The sequence below is a fragment of the Triticum urartu genome, chromosome 4A, assembly GCF_056163025.1.
Source record: "Triticum urartu cultivar PI428250 chromosome 4A, HENAU_Tu73, whole genome shotgun sequence".
Taxonomy (NCBI): domain Eukaryota; kingdom Viridiplantae; phylum Streptophyta; class Magnoliopsida; order Poales; family Poaceae; genus Triticum; species Triticum urartu.
In genome coordinates this window covers 383,783,723-383,807,514 of record NC_141876.1, presented here as the reverse complement: position 1 = coordinate 383,807,514, position 23,792 = coordinate 383,783,723, and the positions used below count along the sequence as shown (strand labels likewise).

The 23,792-nt window shown below is 42.0% G+C and overlaps 1 protein-coding gene across 1 annotated transcript; it reads right to left on the bottom strand.

Moving 5' to 3' along the window:
- Window positions 1–20,348: 20,348 nt before the first annotated feature.
- LOC147975916 (uncharacterized) lies at window positions 20,349–21,032 on the bottom strand. Its single transcript, XM_087520646.1, has one exon. It carries the CDS (start codon window positions 21,030–21,032, stop codon window positions 20,349–20,351), a length of 684 nt encoding a protein of 227 aa, XP_087376772.1.
- Between the last annotated feature and the right edge of the window lie 2,760 nt (window positions 21,033–23,792).

Here is a 23,792-nt window from a genome sequence, read left to right as displayed (position 1 = left end):
TCGGTCATCTGCTTTTGTGCTTGCATTTCTGCGTAACTAGGGGTGCAAGTCCAATACAGCCTACTTTCATAATTGAATCAAAAAAGTTGATACATGAAAAATCTTACCTTGATTTTCATCTCCTTTATTTGTATGGATTGTATTGGACAGTCATTTTGCTTTCTACCAGTGTGTATTCGTTAAACGAGGGCCTCATACTACAGCAGATTTCCATTCGAGCACTCAAAACCCAAGAAACAATTGCCATTTTGGCACTATGTCTCTTTCATTTAGTCTCCCCGGTTCATTTTGAAGGAGATAAAAGGTAAGGAACCAATTGAAGGTCCATTATCATAGTGCAGTCCAGCCGATACTAACGCTCGATTGTGTACCTCAAAAGATCGTTACAATACATCGATGAGGGCATCAGGGTTCCTTACATCTAGCTTGATTCTTGATGCCAAATTGGAGATACCAAAATGGCCCTACTAGAACATTAAATGTGCTACCCTTGATTCTGGATGCCAGATTGGAGAGACAAATAAAAGGGATATATATGGTGAATCCAAAGCGTGTGCATGTGGTGCGTGCTGCGGGTCAGCCAGACCGGGTGAAACATTCGGCACCATGCGGGGCAGCTATGTGAGGCCACCGGATTAGTACACGTTCATGCGGTTCGGACACATTATCAAGACTGTAGGTGTTGCAACTTTGTTCGTCAGATACGTGGCTCCGGGTTGATTCATATATTCATGTTGTCAGACTTTGTTGAATCTATATCTATACCAATATAAAAAGACTTAAAGGGGCAAATCTAATTAATTTCGACCATCAAATCATGTCAATCTAACGACCTAGACTGTTTCAATGTCGAGCGCTCAACACATTTAGCGTGCAGTTAATTTCATACCACATATAGTGCTAATCACATAATAACACACAAATAATATCCTACTTAATATCCACATGCACTTAATATAATTCCAAATTAACGTGCATTACACGTACACATTGACTAGTAATAATAAAGATGATTGCATGCATCGATTGATGCGGAGGCCGAGGGTTATCCTCCCTTTCTAAAGAAAAAAATGGCGGAAATACCAATAGCAAAGGGAGTGCACTTCAAACATTAGGGAAACGATCCATACCGGCCAACCGGCCAAGGTATGGTGTGCGGAATTGTCCCTGAAAAATTAGCTAAGTTACTAAACTGATCATCACCGCAAATTTATATGTAGGAGAGGTCTCTACTAGCATGCAATCACTTACTTGGAAATTTATGCATTTATGATTGGAACTATTAGCGAGCATCCTCAACTAGTAACAAGTTCATGAAGGTAAAATCCAACCATAGCATTAAGATATATTGGTCCCACTTCAATCCAGTATGTATCAGTTTCCATGGTCCAGAGAGGTTTCAATCACTCATGCCCCCATATGCATAGTCCTATCAGTGAAAGGAGCACTAATACATCCCATATCGTCGAGGCCGCACTCTCCTAAACAATTACAGAAATATCTCATCATTGCATTCGGTTTCACATTGCCACCTTCTTTTTCTGACGAGAGTAAAATTTCATTAAAATCTCCTAAAACCACCCACGGGTGCTTGCCCTTACTATGTAGGTTTCAGAGCTTATCCCGGGATAAACTACGCTCACTCCAAACCGGATGACCATAAAAGCCCGTGAACCACCAATGCACAGAATCATCATTTAGAAAAAATATCAATAAAATTAGGCGACTCATAGTTCGAAACCACTTTATTCATCTTATGATAGAAAAAAACTAGGCCACCGGCCCGACCATCATTCCCCACTACAATAATTGAATCAAAAGATAAAGAATGAGGCAGCTCATCGGCTTTCTATTTATTCAAGTGCGACTCAGAGAGAAAAATCAAATCCGCCATGATAAGCCCTTATACGTCTCCAACATATCTATAATTTTTGATTGTTCCATGCTATTATATTATCAACCTTGGATGTTTTATATGCATTTATATGCTATTTTATATGATTTTTTGGGACCAACCTATTAACCTAGAGCCAGTGCCAGTTTTTATTTTTTCCTTGTTTTTGAGTATCGCAGAAAAGGAAAATCAAATGGAGTCCAATTGACCTGAAACTTCACAGAACTTATTTTTGGACCAGAAGAAGGCCATGGAGTAAAAGAGTTGGGCCAGAAGAGTCCCGGGCTGCCCACGAGGGTGGGGGCGCGCCCACCCCCCTGGGCGCGCCTCCCTACCTCATGGACAGCCCGGAGACCCCTGCTGACTTGTTCTCGATGCCAAAACCTCTTATATATACTAAAACCTCCAGAACATAACCTAGATCGGGAGTTCCACCGCCAGAAGCCTCCGTAGCCACCGAAAACCAATCTAGACCCGTTCCGGCACCCTACCGGAGGGGGGAATCCCTCTCCAGTGGCCATCTTAGTCATCCCTGCACTCTCCATGACGAGGAGGGAGTAGTTCACCCTCGGGGCTGAGGGTATGTACCAGTAGCTATGTGTTTGATCCCTCTCTCTCATGCTCTTGATTCGGAACGATCTTGATGTATCGCGAGCTTTGCTATTATAGTTGGATCTTATGATGTTTCTCCCCCTCTACTCTCTTGTGATAAATTGAGTTTTCCCTTTGAAGTTATCTTATCGGATTGAGTCTTTAAGGATTTGAGAACACTTGATGCATGTCTTGCATGTGCTTATCTGTGGTGACAATGGGATATCACGTGATCCACTTGATGTATGTTTTGGCGATCAATTTGTGAGTTCCATGACCTCGCGAACTTATGCATAGGGGTTACCACACGTTTTCATCTTGACTCTCTGGTAGAAACTTTAGGTCACTCTTTGAAGTTCTTTGTGTTGGTTGAATAGATGAATCTAAGATTGTGTGATGCATATCGTATAATCATATCCACGGATACTTGAGGTGACATTGGAGTATCTAGGTGACATTAGGGTTTTGGTTGATTTGTGTCTTAAGGTGTTATTCTAGTACGAACTCAAGGATAGATTGAATGGAAAGAATAGGTTCATGTTATTTTACCACAGACTCTTGAATAGATCGATCAGAAAGAATAACTTTGAAGTGGTTTCGTACCCTACAATAATCTCTTTGTTTGTTCTCCGCTATTAGTGACTTTGGAGTGAATCTTTGTTGCATGTTGAGGGATAGTTATATGATCCAATTATGTTATTATTGTTGAGAGAACTTGCAATAGTGAAAGTATGAACCCTAGGCCTTGTTTCAACGCATTGCAATACCGTTTTGGCTCACTTTTATCATTAGTTACCTTGCTGTTTTTATATTTTCAGATTACAAAAACCCATATCTACCATCCATATTGCACTTGTATCACCATCTCTTCGCCGAACTAGTGCACCTATACAATTTACCATTGTATTGGGTGTGTTGGGAACACAAGAGACTCTTTGCTATTTGGTTGCAGGGTTGTTTGAGAGAGACCATCTTCATCCTACGCCTCCCACAGATTGATAAACCTTAGGTCATCCACTTGAGGGAAATTTGCTATTGTCCTACAAACCTCTGCACTTGGAGGCCCAACAACGTCTACTATAAGGTTGTGTAGTAGACATCAAGCTCTTTTTTGGCGCTATTGCCGGGGAGATTAGCGCTTGAAGGTATATCTTTAGATCTTGCAATCGAATCTTTTTGTTCTTGTTTATCACTAGTTTAGTTTATAAAAGAAAACTACAAAAAATATGGAATTAAGGGCGCCTCATATGCTTCATCTTTTTAATATCTTTCATGAAAATAAGGATTCCGATAATTGTGCTCAAATGCTATAAGAAGCATGCATTAGAATGTTTGGCACTAAATATTTGAATGATGAGCATGATTGCAATGTTGTTAGTATGAATTCCTTGAATATCCATGGTACTAGTGGTTATTGCACTAGTCATGATGAAAATGTCTCTTATAAGCATGTCAATTTTTGTGGAGTGCATAGAGTTTGCAAGTACACACCAAATAGGGAAGATCGATTTTGCAAGAGGCATAAGTATTTAGAAACTAAATGGTTGCAAGAAAGGCTAGATGCTTGTGCTAAAGATTTAAAATTTCTTTGCCATCCTTGTGAACTTTGCAATGAACGTGATCATTTAAATATCCAATGCAAATTGTTTCATGATCGAATCATGTCCAAAAATTGTGATGACTTTATTTCCCTTGCACATCATAATGAACTTAGTTTGCTTATAGGTTATGAAGAAATGAAACGTATAACGAAGTGTTGGGGAACGTAGTAATTTCAAAAAATTCCTACGCACACGCAAGATCATGGTGATGCATAGAAACGAGAGGGGAGAGTGTTGTCCATGTACCCTCGTAGACCGAAAGTGGAACCGTTATGACAACGCGGTTGATTTAGTCGTACGTCTTCACGTCCCGACCGATCAAGCACCAAAACTACAGCACCTCCGAGTTCTAGCACACGTTCAGCTCGATGACGATCCCCGGACTCCAATCCAGCAAAGTGTCGGGGAAGAGTTCCGTCAGCACGACGGCGTGGTGACGATCTTGATGTTCTACTGTCGCAGGGCTTCACCTAAGCACCGCTACAATATTATCGAGGATTATGGTGGAGGGGGGCACCGCACACGGCTAAGAGATCTCAAGGATCAATTGTTCTGTCTATGGGGTGCCCCTGCCCCCGTATATAAAGGAGCAAGGGGGAGGGGAGAGGCGGCCAAGGGGAGGAGGCGCGCCCAAGGGGGGCAATCCTACTCCAAGTAGGATTCCCCCCTCTTTCCTAGTCCAAGTAGGAGAGGGGAAGGAAGGGAAGGAGAAGGAGAAGGAAGGAGAGGGAGGAAAAGGAGGAAAGGGGGGCCGGCCCCCTAATCCAATTTGGTTTGGGTTAGGGGGGCCGCGCGCCCTGCCTCCTCTCTTCCACCACTTGGCCCATGAGGCCCATTGCTTCTTCCTCGTATTCCCGTAACTCCCCGGTACCCCCGAAAATACCCGAATCACTCGGAACCTTTCCGATGTCCGAATATAGTCGTCCAATATATCGATCTTTACGTCTCGACCATTTCGAGACTCCTCGTCATGTCCCCAATCTCATCTGGGACTCCGAACTCCTTCGGTACATCAAAACTCATAAACTCATAATATAACTGTCATCGAAACTTTAAGCGTGCGGACCCTACGGGTTCGAGAACAATGTAGACATGACCGAGACACGTCTCCGGTCAGTAACCAATAGCGGAACCTGGATGCTCATATTGACTCCTACATATTATATGAAGATCTTTATCGGTCAGACCGCATAACAACATACATTGTTCCCTTTGTCATCGGTATGTTACTTGCCCGAGATTCGATCGTCGGTATCTTAATACCTAGTTCAATGTCGTTACTGGCAAGTCTCTTTACTCGTTCCGTAATACATCATATCACAACTAACTCATTAGTTGCAATGCTTGCAAGGCTTATGTGATGTGCATTACTGAGAGGGCCCAGAGATACCTCTCCGACAATCGGAGTGACAAATCCTAATCTCGAAATACGCCAACCCAACATGTACCTTCGGAGACACCTATAGAGCTCCTTTATAATCACCCATTTACGTTGTGACGTTTGGTTGCACACAAAGTGTTCCTCTGTCAAACGGGAGTTGCATAATCTCATAGTCATAGGAACATGTATAAGTCATGAAGAAAGCAATAGCAACATACTAAACGATTGGGTGCTAAGCTAATGGAATGGGTCATGTCAATCACATCATTCTTCTAATGATGTGATCCCGTTAATCAAATAACAACTCTTTTATTCATGGTTAGGAAACATAACCATCTTCGATTAACAAGCTAGTCAAGTAGAGGCATACTAGTGACACTCTGTTTGTCTATGTATTCACACATGTATTATGTTTCCGGTTAATACAATTCTAGCATGAATAATAAACATTTATCATGATATAAGGAAATAAATATAACTTTATTATTGCCTCTAGGGTATATTTCCTTCAGTCTCCCACTTGCACTAGAGTCAATAATCTAGTTCACATCGCCATGTGATTCAACACTAATAGTTCACATCACCATGTGATTAACACCCATAGTTCACATCTTCATGTGACCTATACGCAAAGGGTTTACTAGAGTCAGTAATCTAGTTCACATCGCTTATGTGATTAACACCCAAAGAGTACTAAGGTGTGATCATGTTTTGCTTGTGAGATAATTTTAGTCAATGAGTCTGTCACATACAGATCCGTAAGTATTTTGCGAATTCTATGTCTACAATGCTCTGCACGGAGCTACTCTAGCTAATTGCTCCCACTTTCAATATGAATCTAGATTGAGACTTAGAGTCATCCAAATCTGTGTCAAAACTTGCATTGATGTAACTTTTTATGACGAACCTTTTGTCACCTCCATAATTGAGAAATATTTCCTTATTCCACTAAGGATAATTTTGACCGCTGTCCAGTGATCTACTCTTAGATCACTATTATACTCCCTTGGTTAACACAGTGTAGGGTATACAATAGATCTGGTACACAGCATGGCATACTTTATAGAACCTATGGCTGAGGCATAGGGAATGACTTTCATTCTCTTTCTATCTTCTGCCGTGGTCGGACTTTGAGTCTTACTCAATTTCACACCTTGTAACACAGCCAAGAACTCTTTCTTTGACTGTTCCATTTTTGAACTACTTCAAAAAATTGTCAAGGTATGTACTCATTGAAAAAACTTATCAAGCATCTTGATCTATCTCTATAGATCTTGATGCTTAATATGTAAGCAGCTTCACCGAGGTCTTTCTTTGGAAAACTTCTTTCAAAACACTCATTTATGCTTTGCAGAATAATTCTACATTATTTCCGATCAGCAATATGTCATTCACATATACTTATCAGAAATGCTATAGTGCTCCCACTCACTTTCTTGTAAATATAGGCTTCACCGCAAGTCTGTATAAAACTATATGCTTTGATGAACTCATCAAAGCGTATATTCCAACTCCGAGATGCTTGCACCAGTCCATAGATGGATCGCTGGAGCTTGCACATTTTTTAGCACCTTTAGGATTGACAAAACCTTCTGGTTGCATCATATACAATAAATCCATTAAGGAATGCAGTTTTGTTTATCCATTTGCCAGACTTCATAAAATGCGGCAATTGCTAACATGATTCGGACAGACTTATGCATAGATACGAGTGAGAAACTCTCATCGTAGTCAACACCATGAACTTGTCAAAAACCTTTCACGATAATTCTAGCTTTGTAGATAGTAGCACTACTATCAGCGTCCGTCTTCTTCTTGAAGATCCATTTAATCTCAATGGCTTGCCGAACATCGGGCAAGTCAACCAAAGTCCATACTTTGTTCTCATAGATGGATCCTATCTCAGATTTCATGGCCTCAAGCCATTTTGCAGAATCTGGGCTCATCATCGCATCCTCATAGTTCGTAGGTTCGTCATGGTCAAGTCGAATGACCTCCAGAATAAGATTACCGTACCACTCTGGTGCGGATCTCACTCTGGTTAACCTACGAGATTCGGTAGTAACTTGATCTGAAGTTACATGATCATCATCATTAGCTTCCTCACTAATTGGTGTAGTAGTCACAGGAACAGATTTCTGTGATGAACTACTTTCCAATAAGGGAGAAGGTACAATTACCTTATCAAGTTCTACTTTCCTCCCACTCACTTCTTTCAAGAGAAACTCCTTCTCTAGAAAGGATCCATTCTTAGCAACGAATGTCTTGCCTTCGGATCTGTGATAGAAGTGAAGGAAATATGCCCTAGAGGCAATAATAATGTTATTATTTTATTTCCTTATATCATGATAAATGTTCATTATTCATGCTAGAATTGTATTATCCGGAAACATAATACTTGTGTGAATACATAGACAAACCAAACATCACTAGTATGCCTCTACTTGACTAGCTCGTTAATCGAAGATGGTTATGTTTCCTAACCATAGACATGTGTTGTCATTTGATTAATGGGATCACATCATTAGGAGAATGATGTGATTGACATGACCCATTCCATTAGCTTATCACCCGATCGTTTAGTATGTTGCTATTGCTTTCTTCATGACTTATACATGTTCCTATGACTATGAGATTATGCAACTCCCGTTTGCCGGAGGAACACTTTGTGTACTACCAAACGTCACAACGTAACTGGGTGATTATAAAGGAGCTCTACAGGTGTCTCCAAAGGTACATGTTGGGTTGGCGTATTTCGAGATTAGGATTTGTCACTCCGATTGTCGGAGAGGTATCTCTGGGCCCTCTCAGTAATGCACATCACATAAGCCTTGCAAGCATTACAACTAATGAGTTAGTTGCAAGATGATGTATTACGAAACGAGTAAAGAGACTTGCCGGTAACGAGATTGAACTAGGTATTGAGATACCGACGAACGAATCTCGGGCAAGTAACATACCGATGACAAAGGGAACAACGTATGTTGTTATGCGGTCTGACCGATAAAGATTTTCGTAGAATATGTGGGAGCCAATATGAGCATCTAGGTTCCGCTATTGGTTATTGACCGGAGACGTGTCTCGGTCATGTCTACATTGTTCTCGAACCCGTAGGGTCCGCACGCTTAAGGTTTTGATGACAGTTATATTATGAGTTTATGCATTTTGATGTACCGAAGTTTGTTTGGAGTCCCGGATGTGAACACGGACATGACGAGGAGTCTCAAAATGGTCGAGACATAAAGATTGATATATTGGAAGCCTATATTTGGATATCGAAAGTGTTCCGGGTGAAATCGGGATTTTACCGGAGTACCGGGAGGTTACCGGAACCCCCTGGGAGGTATATGGGCCTTAGTGGGCTTTAGTGGAAGAGAGGAGAGGTGGCCAGGGCTGGGCCGCGCGCCCCTCCCCCCCTAGTCCGAATAGGACAAGGAGAGGGGGGCGGCGCCCCCCTTCCTTCTTTCTCTCCTCTTTCCCCCTCCCGAATCCTATTCCAACTAGGAAAGGGGGGGAATCCTACTCCCGGTGGGAGTAGGACTCCTCCTGGCGCGCCCTCCTCCTGGCCGGCCGCACCTCCCCCTGCTCCTTTATATACGGGGGCAGGGGGCACCCCTAGACACACAAGTTGATCCACGTGATCATATTCTTAGCCGTGTGCGGTGCCCCCTTCCACCATAATCCTCGATAATATTGTAGCGGTGCTTAGGCGAAGCCCTGCGACGGTAGTACATCAAGATCGTCACCACGCCGTCGTGCTGACAGAACTCTTCCCCGACAATTTGCTAGATCAGAGTCCGGGGATCGTCATCGAGCTGAACGTGTGCTAGAACTCAGAGGTGCCGTAGTTTCGGTGCTTGATCGGTCGGGCCGTGAAGACGTACGACTACATCAACCGCGTTGTGCTAACGCTTCCGCTGTCGGTCTACAAGGGTACGTAGATCACACTCTCCCCTCTCGTTACTATGAATCACCATGATCTTGCGTGTGCGTAGTAGAATTTTTGAAATTACTACGTTCCCCAACAAGAAGGTGTACCCAACAGTCTCCTTTGGGTATCCTATGAAGACATATTTCTCCGATTTGTGTTTGAGCTTATCAGGATGAAACTTTTTCATATAAGCATCACAATCCCAAACTTTAAGAAACGACAACTTTGGTTTCTTGCCAAACCACAGTTCAGATTGTGTCGTCTCAACGGACTTAGATGGTGCCCCTTTTTTTAACGTGAATGCAGCTGTCTCTAATGCATGATCCCAAAATGATATTGGTAAATCGGTAAGAAACATCATAGATTGTACTATATCCAATAAAGTACGGTTATGACGTTCGGACACACCATTATGCTATGGTGTTCCAGGTGGCATGAGTTTGTGAAACTATTCCACATTGTTTTAATTAAAGACCAAACTCGTAACTCAAATATTCGTCTGTGCATTCAGATCATGGAAACTTTATTTTCTTGTCATGATGATTTTCCACTTCACTCTGAAATACTTTGAACTTTTCAGACTTATGTTTCATCAAGTAGATATACTCATATCTTCTTAAATCATCTGTGAAGGTCAGAAAATAATGATACTTGTCGCGAGCTTTAATATTCATCGGACCACATACATCAGTATGTATGATTTCCAACAAATCTGTTGCTTGCTGCATTGTTCCGGAGAACGGAGTCTTTAGTCATCTTGCCCATAAGGCATGGTTCGCAAGCACCAAGTGATTCATAATCAAGTGATTCCAAAATCCCATCAGCATGGATTTTCTTCATGCGCTTTACACCAATATGACCTAAACGGCAGTGCCACAAATAAGTTGCACTATCATTATTAACTTTGCATCTTTTGGTTTCAATATTATGAATATGTGTATCACTACGATCGAGATCCAATGAACCATTTTCATTGGGTGTGTAACCATATAAGGTTTTATTCATGTAAACAGAACAACAATTTATTCTCTTACTTAAATGAATAACCGTATTACAATAAACATGATCAAATCATATTCATGCTCAACGCAAACACCAAATAACACTTATTTAGGTTCAACACTAATCCTGAAAGTATAGGGAGTGTGCGATGATGATCATATCAATCTTGGAACCACTTCCAACACACATCGTCACTTCACCCTTAACTAGTCTCTGTTTATTCTGCAACTCCCGTTTCGAGTTACTAATCTTAGCAACTGAACTAGTATCTAATACTGAGGGGTTGCTATAAACACTAGTAAAGTACACATCAACAACATGTATATCAAATATACTTATGTTCACTTTGCCATCCTTCTTATCCGCCAATCACTTGGGGTAGTTCCGCTTCCAGTGACCAGTCCCTTTGTAGTAGAAGCACTTAGTCTCAGGCTTAGGACCAGACTTTGGCTTCTTCACTTGAGCAGCAACTTGCTTGCTGTTTTTCTTGAAGTTCCCCTTTTTCCCTTTGCCCTTTTCTTGAAACTAGTGATCTTGTCAACCATCAACACTTGATGCTCTTTCTTGATTTCTACCTTCATCGATTTCATCATCATGAAAAGCTCGGGAGTCGTTTTCGTCATCCCTTGCATACTATAGTTCATCACGAAGTTCTACTAACTTGGTGATGGTGACTAGAGAATTCTGTCAATCACTATCTTATTTGGAAGATTAACTCCCACTTGATTCAAGCGATTGTAGTACCCAGACAATGTGAGCATATGCTCACTAGTTGAGCGATTCTCCTCCATCTTTTAGCTATAGAACTTGTTGGAGACTTCATATCTCTCAACTCGGGTATTTTCTTGAAATATTAACTTCAACTCCTGGAACATCTCATATGGTCCATGACATTCAAAACGTCTTTGAAGTCCCGATTCTAAGCTGTTAAGCATGGTGCACTAAACTATCAAGTAGTCATCATATTTAACTAGCCAAACGTTCATAACATCTGTATCTGCTCCTGCAATAGGTCTGTCACCTAGCGGTGCATCAAGGACATAATTCTTCTGTGCAGCAATGAGGATAAACCTCAGATCACGGATCCAATCCGCACCATTGCTACTAACATATTTCAACACAATTTTCTCTAGGAACATATCAAAATAAACACAGGGAAGCAACAACGCGGGCTATTGATGTACAACATGATTTGCAAAATACTACCAGGACTAAGTTCATGATAAATTTAAGTTCAATTAATCATATTACTTAAGAACTCCCACTTAGACAGACATCTCTCTAGTCATCTAAGTGATCACGTGATCCAAATCAACTAAACCATGTCCGATCATCACGTGAGATGGAGTAGTTTTTAATGGTGAACATCACTATATTGATCATATATACTATATGATTCACGTTCCACCTTTCGGTCTCCGTGTTCCGAGGCCATATCTGTATATGTTAGGCTCGTCAAGTTTAACCTGAGTATTCCGCGTGTGCAACTATTTTGCACCCGTTGTATTTGAACATAGAGCCTATCACACCCGATCATCACGTGGTGTCTCAGCACAAAGAACTTTCGCAACGGTGCATACTCAGGGAGAACACTTCTTGATAATTAGTGAGAGACATCTTAAAATGCTACCGTCAAACTAAGAAAAATAAGATGTATAAAAGAAAAACATCATATGCAATCAAAATATGTGACATGATATGGCCATCATCATCTTGCGCCTTTGATTTCCATCTCCAAAGTACTGTCATGATCTCTATCGTCACCGGCATGACACCATGATCTCCATCATCTTGATCTATATCAATGTGTCGTCACGTGGTTGTCTCGCCAAAAATTGCTCTTGCAACTATTGCTATCGCATAGCGATAAAGTAAAGCAATTATAGGGCGCTTGCATCTTATGCAATAGAGAGACAACCATAAGTATTTTGCCAGTTGCCGATAACTTTAACAAAACATGATCATCTCATACAACAACTTATATCTCATCACATCTTGACCATATAACATCACAACATGCCCTGCAAAAACAAGTTAGACGTCCTCTACTTTGTTGTTGCAAGTTTTATGTGGCTGCTACGGGCTTAGCAAGAACCGTTCTTACCTACGCATCAAAAACCACAACGATAGTTTGTCAAGTTGGTGCTGTTTTAACCTTCGCAAGGACCGGGCGTAGCCACACTCGGTTCAACTAAAGATGGAGAAACTGACACCCGCCAGCCACCTGTGTGCAAAGCACGTCGGTAGAACCAGTCTCGCGTAAGCGTACGCGTAATGTCGGTCCGGGCCGCTTCATCCAACAATACCACCAAACCAAAGTATGACATGCTGGTAAGCAATATGACTTATATCGCCCACAACTCACTTGTGTTCTACTCGTGCAAATAACATCAACACATAAAACCTAGGCTCTGATACCACTGTTGGGGAACGTAGTAATTTCAAAAAATTTCCTACGCACACGCAAGATCATGGTGATGCATAGCAACGAGAGGGGAGAGTGTTGTCCACGTACCCTCGTAGACCGAAAGCGGAAGCGTTATGACAACGCGGTTGATGTAGTCATACGTCTTCACGGCCCGACCGATCAAGCACCGAAACTACGGCACCTCCGAGTTCTAGCACACGTTCAGCTCGATGACGATCCCCGGACTCCGATCCAACAAAGTGTCGGGGAAGAGTTCCGTCAGCATGACGGCGTGGTGACGATCTTGATGTTCTACTATCGCAGGGCTTCGCCTAAGCACCACTACAATATTACCGAGGATTATGGTGGAGGGGGGCACCGCACATGAATAAGAGATCTCAAGGATCAATTGTTCTGTCTATGGGGTGCCCCCTGCCCCCGTATATAAAGGAGCAAGGGGGGGGAGAGGTGGCCAAGGGGAGGAGGCGCACCCAAGGGAGGCAATCCTACTCCAAGTAGGATTCCCCCTCTTTCCTAGTCCAAGTAGGAGAGGGGAAGGAAGGGAAGGAGAAGGAGAAGGAAGGAGAGAGAGGAAAAGGAGGAAAGGGGGGCTGGCCCCCTAGTCCAATTCGGTTTGGGCTAGAGGGGCCATGCGCCCTGCCTCCTCTCTTCCACCACTTGGCCCATGAGGCCCATTGCTTCTTCCTCGTATTCCCGTAACTCCCCGGTACCCCCGAAAATACCCGAATCACTCGGAACCTTTCCAATGTCCGAATATAGTCGTCCAATATATCGATCTTTACGTCTCGACCATTTCGAGACTCCTCTTCATGTCCCCGATCTCATCCGAGACTCCGAACTCCTTCGGTACATCAAAACTCATAAACTCATAATATAACTGTCATCGAAACTTTAAGCGTGCGGACCCTACGGGTCCGAGAACAATGTAGACATGACCGAGACACGTCTCTGGTCTATAACCAGTAGCGGAACCTGGATGCTCATATTGGCTCCTACATATTATATGAAGATCTTTATCGGTCAAACCGCATAACAACATACGCTGTTCCCTTTGTCATCGGTATGTTACTTGCCCGAGATTCGATCATCGGTATCTTAATACCTAGTTCAATCTCATTACCGGCAAGTCTCTTTACTCGTTCTGTAATACATCATCTCACAACTAACTCATTAGTTGCAATGCTTGCAAGGCTTATGTGATGTTCATTACCGAGAGGGCCCAGAGATACCTCTCCGACAATCGGAGTGACAAATCGTAATCTCGAAATACGCCAACCCAACATGTACCTTCGGAGACACCTGTAGAGCTCCTTTATAATCACCCATTTACGTTGTGACGTTTGGTAGCACACAAAGTGTTCCTCTAGAAAACGGGAGTTGCATAATCTAATAGTCATAGGAACATGTATAAGTCATGAAGAAAGCAATAGCAACATACTAAACGATCGGGTGCTAAGCTAATGGAATGGGTCATGTCAATCACATCATTCTTCTAATGATGTGATCCCGTTAATCAAATAACAACTCTTTTGTTCATGGTTAGGAAACATAACCATCTTCGATTAACGAGCTAGTCAAGTAGAGGCATACTAGTGACACTCTGTTTGTCTATGTATTCACACATGTATTATGTTTCCGGTTAATACAATTCTAGCATGAATAATAAATATTTATCATGATATAAGGAAATAAATAATAACTTTATTATTGCCTCTAGGGCATATTTCCTTCACTAAGGATATTCCAGAATTTGCCCTTGATAAAGTTCTTGATTTTGATCTAGAGGAAATTTATATGTATTGTGCGGTGAATTGGATTGAGAATCCTTATATTGCCAATTACATAAAGTCTAGAAAACAAATAGAAGATGAAGAGAATACTAATGAAAGGGAAGAGACGTCCCAATACCCTCCTATTATTTGTTATGATGAATCAGGTAACGAGGAGGAGCCTTCTATTCAACCAATCTCATTAATAAGGAGCTCCAAAAAGAGGGTTAAACCCATACTTAATGTGAAGAAGAAAAAGAAAAGGCGAAGAAGTAAATGTAAAGAGGTATTCCTCCCAAATGATGTTGCTCCTATCACTTATTGTGATGATGATAATTGCTATACTATTGGTGCTATCCATACTATTAATGATGAGAGTGATTATGCTTATGATACTAAAAGTCCCAAGCTTGGGGATGCTATGTTTAATGAGAATGACATGTTTGAGAATTTATTTTGTTCAATTAATGTTTATCCCAAGCTTGGGTATGCTATGTTTTATGAAGATGATATGCTTAACCTCCCAAGTTTTGATATGAAAATTTACTTTGTTGATAGCATGCCTCCTATTTATGATGCTTATATTGATGAAAGTGGGTTTGGAAGAGTGTCAACTTTAGGAAGTAATGATCCCACTATTTTGGAGGGTGTTGAATCTTATTGTGACAATTATGAAAGTGGATTTGGAGAGGTCATGACTTTATTTAGTAATGATTCCACTATCTTGGAAGAGGTTTCAATTGATTATGGTGAGAACAAAGTTGCTACTTATGATGATTATTGTGATGACACTTATGCTATAAAAATTAGTGATGATTATATTTATAAAACTTTTCATGATTACGATTACCCTTTTTCTGAACATTACTCTTTTAATGTGGAAACAATTTATAGTATTCGAGTTTCTTATGATACTCCCACTATTCTGAATGAGAAGAATTTTGCTTATGTGGAGAACAGTAAATTTTCTATGCTTGTAGATCATGAAAAGAATGTTTTATGTGATGGTTATATTGTTGAATTCATTCATGATTCTACTGAAATTTATTGTGAGGGAGGAATATATGCTTGTAGGAGTTGCAATAATATCAAGTTTCCTCTCTATGTGCTTAAAATCTTGAAGTTTTGCTTGCTTTACCTTCCTATGCTAGTTGATTATTGTTCCCACGAGTTGTTTGCTCAACTAATCCCTATGCATAAGAAGTGGGTTAGACTTAAATGTGTTAGTCATATTCTTCAGGATGCTCTCTTTATGTTTCAATTCTTATCCTTTATGTGAGCATCATTGAAATCATCATGCCTAGCTAGGGGCGTTAAATGATAGCGCTTGTTGGGAGGCAACCCAATTTTATTTTTGTTATTTGCTTTTTTCTCCTGTTTAGTAATAAATAACTCATCTAGCCTCTGTTTAGATGTGGTTTTATATTTTGAATTAGTGTTTGTGCCAAGTAGAACCTTTGGGAAGACTTGGGTGAAGTCTTTGTGATCTTGCTGTAAAAAACAGAAACTTTAGCGCTCACAAGATTTGCTGCCATTTTTTACTGGAGAGTGCAATTAGGTTGATTCATTTTGAAGAAGATTAATAGACAAATTCCTCACTTCCACCAATTTATTTCAGAATTTTTGGGGTTACATAAATATTCGAAACCTACAGATTACTACAGACTATTCTGTTTTTGACATATTCTGTTTTCATTGTGTTGTTTGCTTATTTTGATGAATCTATGAGTAGTATCGGAGGGTATGAAACATAGAGAAGTTGGAATACAGTAGATATTACACCAATATTAATTTATAATGAGTTCATAACTATACCTAAGTGGTGATTTATTTCTTATACTAACGGAGCTTACGAGTTTTCTGTTAAGTTTTGTGTTCTGAAGTTTTCAAGTTTTGGGTAAAGATTCGATGGACTATGGAATAAGGAGTGGCAAGAGCCTAAGCTTGGGGATGCCCAAGGCACCCCAAGGTAATATTCAAGAACAACCAAGAGCCTAAGCTTGGGGATGCCCCAGATGGCATCCCCTCTTTCGTCTTCATTCATCGGTAACTTTACTTGGAGCTACATTTTTATTCACCACATGATATGTGTTTTGCTTGGAGCATCATTTTATTTTGTTTTGTTTTGCTTGCTATTTGAATAAAATACCAAGATCTAAAATTATTAAATGTTAGAGAGTCTTCACATAGTTGCATAATTATTCGACTACTCATTGAGCTTCACTTATATCCTTTTAGAGCACGGCGGTGGTTTTATTTTGAAGAAACAGATAAACTCTCATGCTTCCCTTATATTATTTTGAGAGTATTTTAGAACAGCATGGTAATTTGCTTTGGTTATGAAACTAGTCCTAATATGATAGGCATCCAAGGTGGGTATAATAAAAACTTTCATATAAGTGCATTGAATACTATGAAAAGCTTGATACTTGATAATTGTTTTGAGATATGAAGATGGTAATATTAGAGTCATGCTAGTTGAGTAATTGTGAATTTGATAAATACTTGTGTTGAGGTTTGCAAGTCCCGTAGCATGCATGTATGGTAACCATTGTGTGACAAATTTGAAGCATGAGGTGTTTCTTTGATTGCCTTCCTTATGAGTGGCGGTCGGGGACGAGCGATGGTATTTTCCTACCAATCTATCCCCCTAGGAGCATGCGCGTAGTGCTTGGTTTTTGATGACTTGTAGATTTTTGCAATAAGTATGTGAGTTCTTTATGACTAATGTTGAGTCCATGGATTATACGCACTCTCACCCTCCATCATTGCTAGCCTCTTCGGTACAGTGCATTGCCCTTTCTCACCTCGAGAGTTGGTGCAAACTTCGCCGGTGCATCCAAACCCCGTGATATGATACGCTCTGTCATACATAAACCTCCTTATATCTTCCTCAAAAAAGCCACCATACCTACCTACGCATTTCCATAGCCATTCCGAGATATATTGCCATGCAACTTTCCACCGTTCTGTTCATCATGACACACATCATCATTGTCATGTTGCCTTGCATGATCATGTAGTTGACATCGTATTTGTGGCAAAGCCACCATGCATAATTTATCATACATCTCAATCTTGATTCATTTCCCATCCCGGTACACCGCCGGAGGCATTCATATAGTCATACTTTGTTCTAGTATCGAGTTGTAATCATTGAGTTGTAAATAAAGAGAAGTGTGATGATCATCATTAATAGAGCATTGTCCCGAAAAAAAGAAAGGCCAAAAAAAGAGAGAAAAAGGGGCCAAATAAAAAAAATAGAAAATAAAAGGGACAATGCTACTATCCTTTTTCCCACACTTGTACTTCAAAGAAGCACCATCATCTTCATGATAGAGAGTTTCTTATGTTGTCACTTTCATATACTAAGTGGGAATTTTTCATTATAGAACTTGGCTTGTATATTCCACCAATGGGCTTCCTCAAATGCCCTAGGTCTTTGTGAGCAAGCAAGTTGGATGCACACCCACTTAGTTTCTTTTTGTTGAGATTTCATACATTTATAGCTCTGGTGCATCCATTGCATGGCAATCCCTACTCCTCGCATTGACATCAATTGATGGGCATCTCCATAGCCCAGTTATTAGCCGCGTCAATGTGAGACTTTCTCCTTTTTATTCTTCTCCACACAACCAACATCATTATATTCTATTCCACCCATAGTGCTATGTCCATGGCTCACGCTCATGTATTGCGTGAAAGTTGAAAAAAGTTTGAGATTACTAAAGTATGAAGCAATTGCTTGGCTTGTCATCAGGGTTGTGCATGATGAGAGAATTTTTGTGTGACGAAAATGAAGCATAGCCAAACTATATGATTTTGTAGGGATAAGCTTTTGTTGGCCATGTTATTTTGAGAAGACATAATTGCTTAGTTAGTGTGCTTGAAGTATTATTATTATTTTTATGTCAATATTAAACTTTTGTCTTGAATCTTATGGATCTGAATATTCTTGCCACAATAAATAGAATTACATGGATAAATATGTTAGGTAGCATTCCACATCAAAAATTCTTTTTTATCATTTACCTACTCGGGGACGAGCAGGAATTAAGCTTGGGGAAGCTTGATACGTCTCCAACGTATCTATAATTTTTGATTGTTCCATACTATTATATTATCAACCTTGGATGTTTTATATGCATTTACATGCTATTTTATATGATTTTTGGGACTAACCTATTAACCAAGAGCCCAGTGCCAGTTTCTGTTTTTCCTTGTTTTTGAGTATCGCAGAAAAGGAAAACTAAACGGAGTCCAATTGACCTAAAACTTCACAGAACTTATTTTTAGCCCCCTGGGCACGCCTCCCTACCTCGTGGACAGCCCGGAGACCCCCCCTGACTTGTTCTCGACGCCAAAACCTCTTATATATACTGAAACCTCCAGAACATAACCTAGATCGGGAGTTCCGCCGCCAGAAGCCTCCCTAGCCACCGAAAACTAATCTAGACCCGTTCCGGCACCCTGCCGGAGGGGGGAATCCCTCTCCGGTGGCCATCTTCATCATCTCGGTGCTCTCCATGACTAGGAGGGAGTAGTTCACCCTCGGGGCTGAGGGTATGTACCAGTAGCTATGTGTTTGATCCCTCTCTCTCATGTTCTCGATTCGGAACGATCTTGATGTATCGCGAGCTTTGCTATTATAGTTGGATCTTATGATGTTTCTCCCCCTCTACTCTCTTGTGATAAATTGAGTTTTCCCTTTGAAGTTATCTTATCGGATTGAGTCTTTAAGGATTTGAGAACACTTGATGTATGTCTTGCATGTGCTTATCTGTGGTGACAATGGGATATCACGTGATCCACTTGATGTATGTTTTGGTGATCAACTTGCGAATTTCGTGACCTCGTGAACTTATGCATAGGGGTTGGCACATGTTTTCGTCTTCACTCTCCGGTAGAAACTTTGGGGAACTCTTTGAAGTTCTTTGTGTTGGTTGAATAGATGAATCTAAGATTGTGTGATGCATATCGTATAATCATACCCATGGATACTTGAGGTGACATTGGAGTATCTAGGTGACATTAGGGTTTTGGTTGATTTGTGTCTTAAGGTGTTATTCTAGTACGAACTCAAGGATAGATTGAATGGAAAGAATAGGTTCATGTTATTTTACCACAGACTCTTGAATAGATCGATCAGAAAGAATAACTTTGAAGTGGTTTCGTACCCTACAATAATCTCTTCGTTTGTTCTCCGCTATTAGTGACTTTGGAGTGAATCTTTGTTGCATGTTGAGGGATAGTTATATGATCCAATTATGTTATTATTGTTGAGAGAACTTGCAATAGTGAAAGTATGAACCCTAGGCCTTGTTTCAACGCATTGCAATACCGTTTTTGCTCACTTTTATCATTAGTTACCTTGCTGTTTTTATATTTTCAGATTACAAAAACCCATATCTACCATCCATATTGCACTTGTATCACCATCTCTTCGCCGAAGTAGTGCACCTATACAATTTACTATTGTATTGGGTGTGTTGGGGACACAAGAGACTCTTTGCTATTTGGTTGCAGGGTTGTTTGAGAGAGACCATCTTCATCCTACGCCTCCCACGGATTGATAAACCTTAGGTCATCCACTTGAGGGAAATTTGCTACTGTACTAGAAACCTCTGCACTTGGAGGCCCAACAACGTGTACAAGAAGAAGGTTGTGTAGTAGACATCACGCCCTTGGATCTCTAAGAGCTCGGGTACTACCGTGGGGAGAGCATACCATGGCAGTTCCAGCCAAGGATTTTCATTTGGCCCAGCGGACCTCCTCCGCGGAGGCCGCCGATGCACCATCCTGTCCAACCGATTCCCTCCTCTGTTGCATGTACGCCTCCTCTTCCTCTGTTTCCTTCTCTACATGCGTGATTACCTCGTCCACATTCTTCATAGTTTCTACTCTACCCATACAAATTCTCTTGGAAGACACACTCATCTCACCATACAACATGCGTTCATAACTATCCATCTCTCTCTCAAAAGAAAATTTTAAATCACTCCCTGTTGGTGGGGCACCAAAAGGATTACCCCTCTTTTTCCCTATGATTTCTTTACGAGCTTTCTCTATTTTTTCATTCCCTGCCCTCTTTTTATCTTTCCTCACCTTTCTCATAGACTTACCCTGCGTGGGATTCTTTTCAGCAGAAAATTTAAAAATCACAGACTCATTGGCCGTGCCTTGAATAGCAAGCCTTGCCGCAACAGCGCCTGACAAAGCCTCCAGCACACCAGGCTTAAAGAGGAGCTGGTTCTGGAAAGCATCGACAGCAGCAAGTAAAGTGCTGCCCTCACCCAATGGATGGATCCCCTGGCCCTCCTGGCCAGCGGGACACCCCATGTGTCCACCAGCAGAACGCAGCTCCTGAAGGGAACTGGACAACCCTTGGTGCATCAGCTCAAGACCCTCCTGGCCGAGCTTTGCACCATGGGGCATACAGCTCCAGGCCCCCGTTCCCTGGCCCTCCTGGCCAGAGTCGGCATGTGCCGTCGGAGGCGCTGACCGGTCCTCCTAACCAGTGCCAGCACCTGGTGTAGTTGGTGAGGGAGCCACAAGTACCCGGCCCTCCTGGCCGAGTGGGAGGCCCTCCTGGCTTGGCCCCCCGGTCGCCGCAGCACCCGTCGTCGTGGTAGCCATAGCGATCTTATCTGTCACTGTGAGTTCACCCACGGCTTTGGTCACCTTGAGGCCCTGCTTCTAAATTGTAATCTTGGATCCTTCCCCTTTAAATACCCGAGCCTTCCCATTTTTCCAGACTTGCTTCACTCAAAAGACTTTGCCCCTGTTGTCTCTAAGGTGGGTAATAGGGTTCTCCCTTGGCGTGGCAGGTACAACACTAATGTTGGGAAAGTCGCTTTGATCAATGCCTGCTTATCCTCCCTTCCTATGTTCCTAATGGTCTTTTACCTTCTCTCGGCTGGGACCCATGCGGGTTTTGACAAGCATAGAGGTGCATTTTATTGGAATGTAGCAGATAACAGGCGAAAATACAGGCTTGTTAAGTGGCAACTCATGTGTAGGCCAAAGAACCTTGGGGGGTTGGGCATCATTAATACTTCTGTCATGAATAAATGCATGTTGATCAAATGGTGGTCGAAGATCATGTCTAGTGGGGCCGGTTCTTTGTGGTATGCTATCCTTAAAGCAAAGTATTTCCCCCACGCTAGCCTGATGTTTGCCGGGGCTCGGTGTGGATTGAAATTCTGGAAAGATCTTATTAGAGTCTGACCTCTTTTCCTTGAGCATGTTAAGTTCATAGTAGGAGATGGTTCCTCGGTTCGTTTTTGGCTTGAATGGTGGTGCGGAGACTCACCTCTCTCTGTGAGCTTCCCTACCCTTTTCTCTTATTGTTCTGACCCGAATATCTCCATCATGGAGGTGTCAGCTAATAATTGGGACCTGGCCTTCTGTCATTCTTTTTCTCCCAAAGAGTTGGAAGATTGGAAAAGTCTCTCTGCCTTATTTCCCACGCTCTCGGAGGCTTTGGATTTGGTGGTTTGGCCTCTCACTGCTTCAGATCGTTTCTCGGTCAAGTCTTTGTATTCTAAACTTATTGGCGGTGCTCCTACTAATAGATTTTCTAGTATTTGGCGGTCCCGTGTGCCTACGAAAATCAAAGTCTTCCACTAGCAAGCCTTCAGAGGGCGTCTCCCTGCTGCCGATCAAATCCACAAGAGGAATGGCCCGGGCTCGGTATTTTGTGCTCTTTGTGGTACTTTGGAAAACATGAATCATATTTTCTTCCAATGTGTGCTTGCTAAGCTTGTTTGGAGTTGCGTCAGATCCTGGCTCCAGGTTACTTGGGACCCCTCCTCCTTTAATGACCTGAGAGGTCTTGCCAATTCTTTGGCTGGCGTGACAAAGAGGGTTTTCTGGGTTGGCCTGGGTGCCATTTGCTGGTCGCTATGGACTACTAGAAACAAATTTACGACCGAACATGTTTTTCCTACTAAACATGTTGATTGTTTATTTAAATAATGTATCTTATTGTAGCAGTGGATATTATTGACTAAGTCGGAGGACAGGGATGCTCTTGATCTTCTCATTTCTAAAGTTCGGGCCTCGGCGTCGTCGCTCTCCAGGTAGGATCTTGGTGTATAGTCCTACGCGTATTGGAGTTTCTTTGACTTAGTTGCTGGCTTCGTCTTTCGTACTTTCTCCAGCCTGCGTGCCGTATTTGGTAGGTTGCCATGTATCGGTCGTACTTTCCAGCTCGTCTATGCGTGCCCGCGTTTGGGTGAACTTGTTGTTGTTTTATCCTTGTTGATGTTGCTATTGCTTTGTGACTCTGCCTTGTGGCTTTATTTATAAAGTCGAGCATAGGCCTTTTCTCTGAAAAAACACAACGAAGATGCGAAATCATCATATAGTAATCCATAGCATCCAACACCATGTTCAAGTAGGGGATTACAGTGGGTTGAGAAAGGTGATGAAGTTGTTGATAGAGATGACGACGTTGGTGAAGACGATCGCCGCGATGATGGTTCCCCCCTGCGGCACCCTGGCGCCATCAGGAGAGAGAGGGAGAGAGTCTCCCCCTCCGGCTTCTTCCTCCATGGCCCCCCTAGACGAGGAGAGGTTGTCCCCTCTTGTCCTTCGCCTCCATGGCTGCCGGAGGGGGGATCCCCTTCGAGATTGGATCTCTTCTCTCTGTGTTTCTCTGCTTTTCGGTACTGTTTTTTGGCGAAACGCAATTTAATTTATTGTTGGAGATCCGTAACTCCATTCGGCCTAAAATTTTGAGGGGACTTTTCCATAAAATTAGCTTTCTTGCGGTAAAAGAAGGGCTCCAACCGACATCCACCGCTTGCCACCTGGCCATGCGGGGCCCTCGAGCACCGTCTTGTGTTGATTCCTTCGCCCAAAAATCACATATATCCGTAGGGAGAGCCACCCAAGCTTGTGGGCCCCTCGAGCCTCCGTTTGCCCTACCTCCAAGTCCATAAGTACCGTCTTCTCCAGAGAAAAATCAGGGAGGAAGAATTATCGCATTTTATGATCCGAAGCTACCGTCACCTCCCGTTCTTCATCGGGATGGCTGATCTAGAGTCCGTTCGGGGCTCTGGAGAGGGGGGGGGTCCATTGCCATCGTCATCAACAACCCTTCTTCATCAACAATTTCATGATGCTCACCATCGGGAGTGAGTAATTCCTTTGTAGGCTTGCTGGACGGGGATGGAGATGGATGATATCCTA

Excerpts from the sequence above, each read along its gene's own strand:
- LOC147975916 (XM_087520646.1), bottom strand. The coding sequence starts at position 21,032 with ATGCCCCATGGTGCAAAGCTCGGCCAGGAGGGTCTTGAGCTGATGCAC.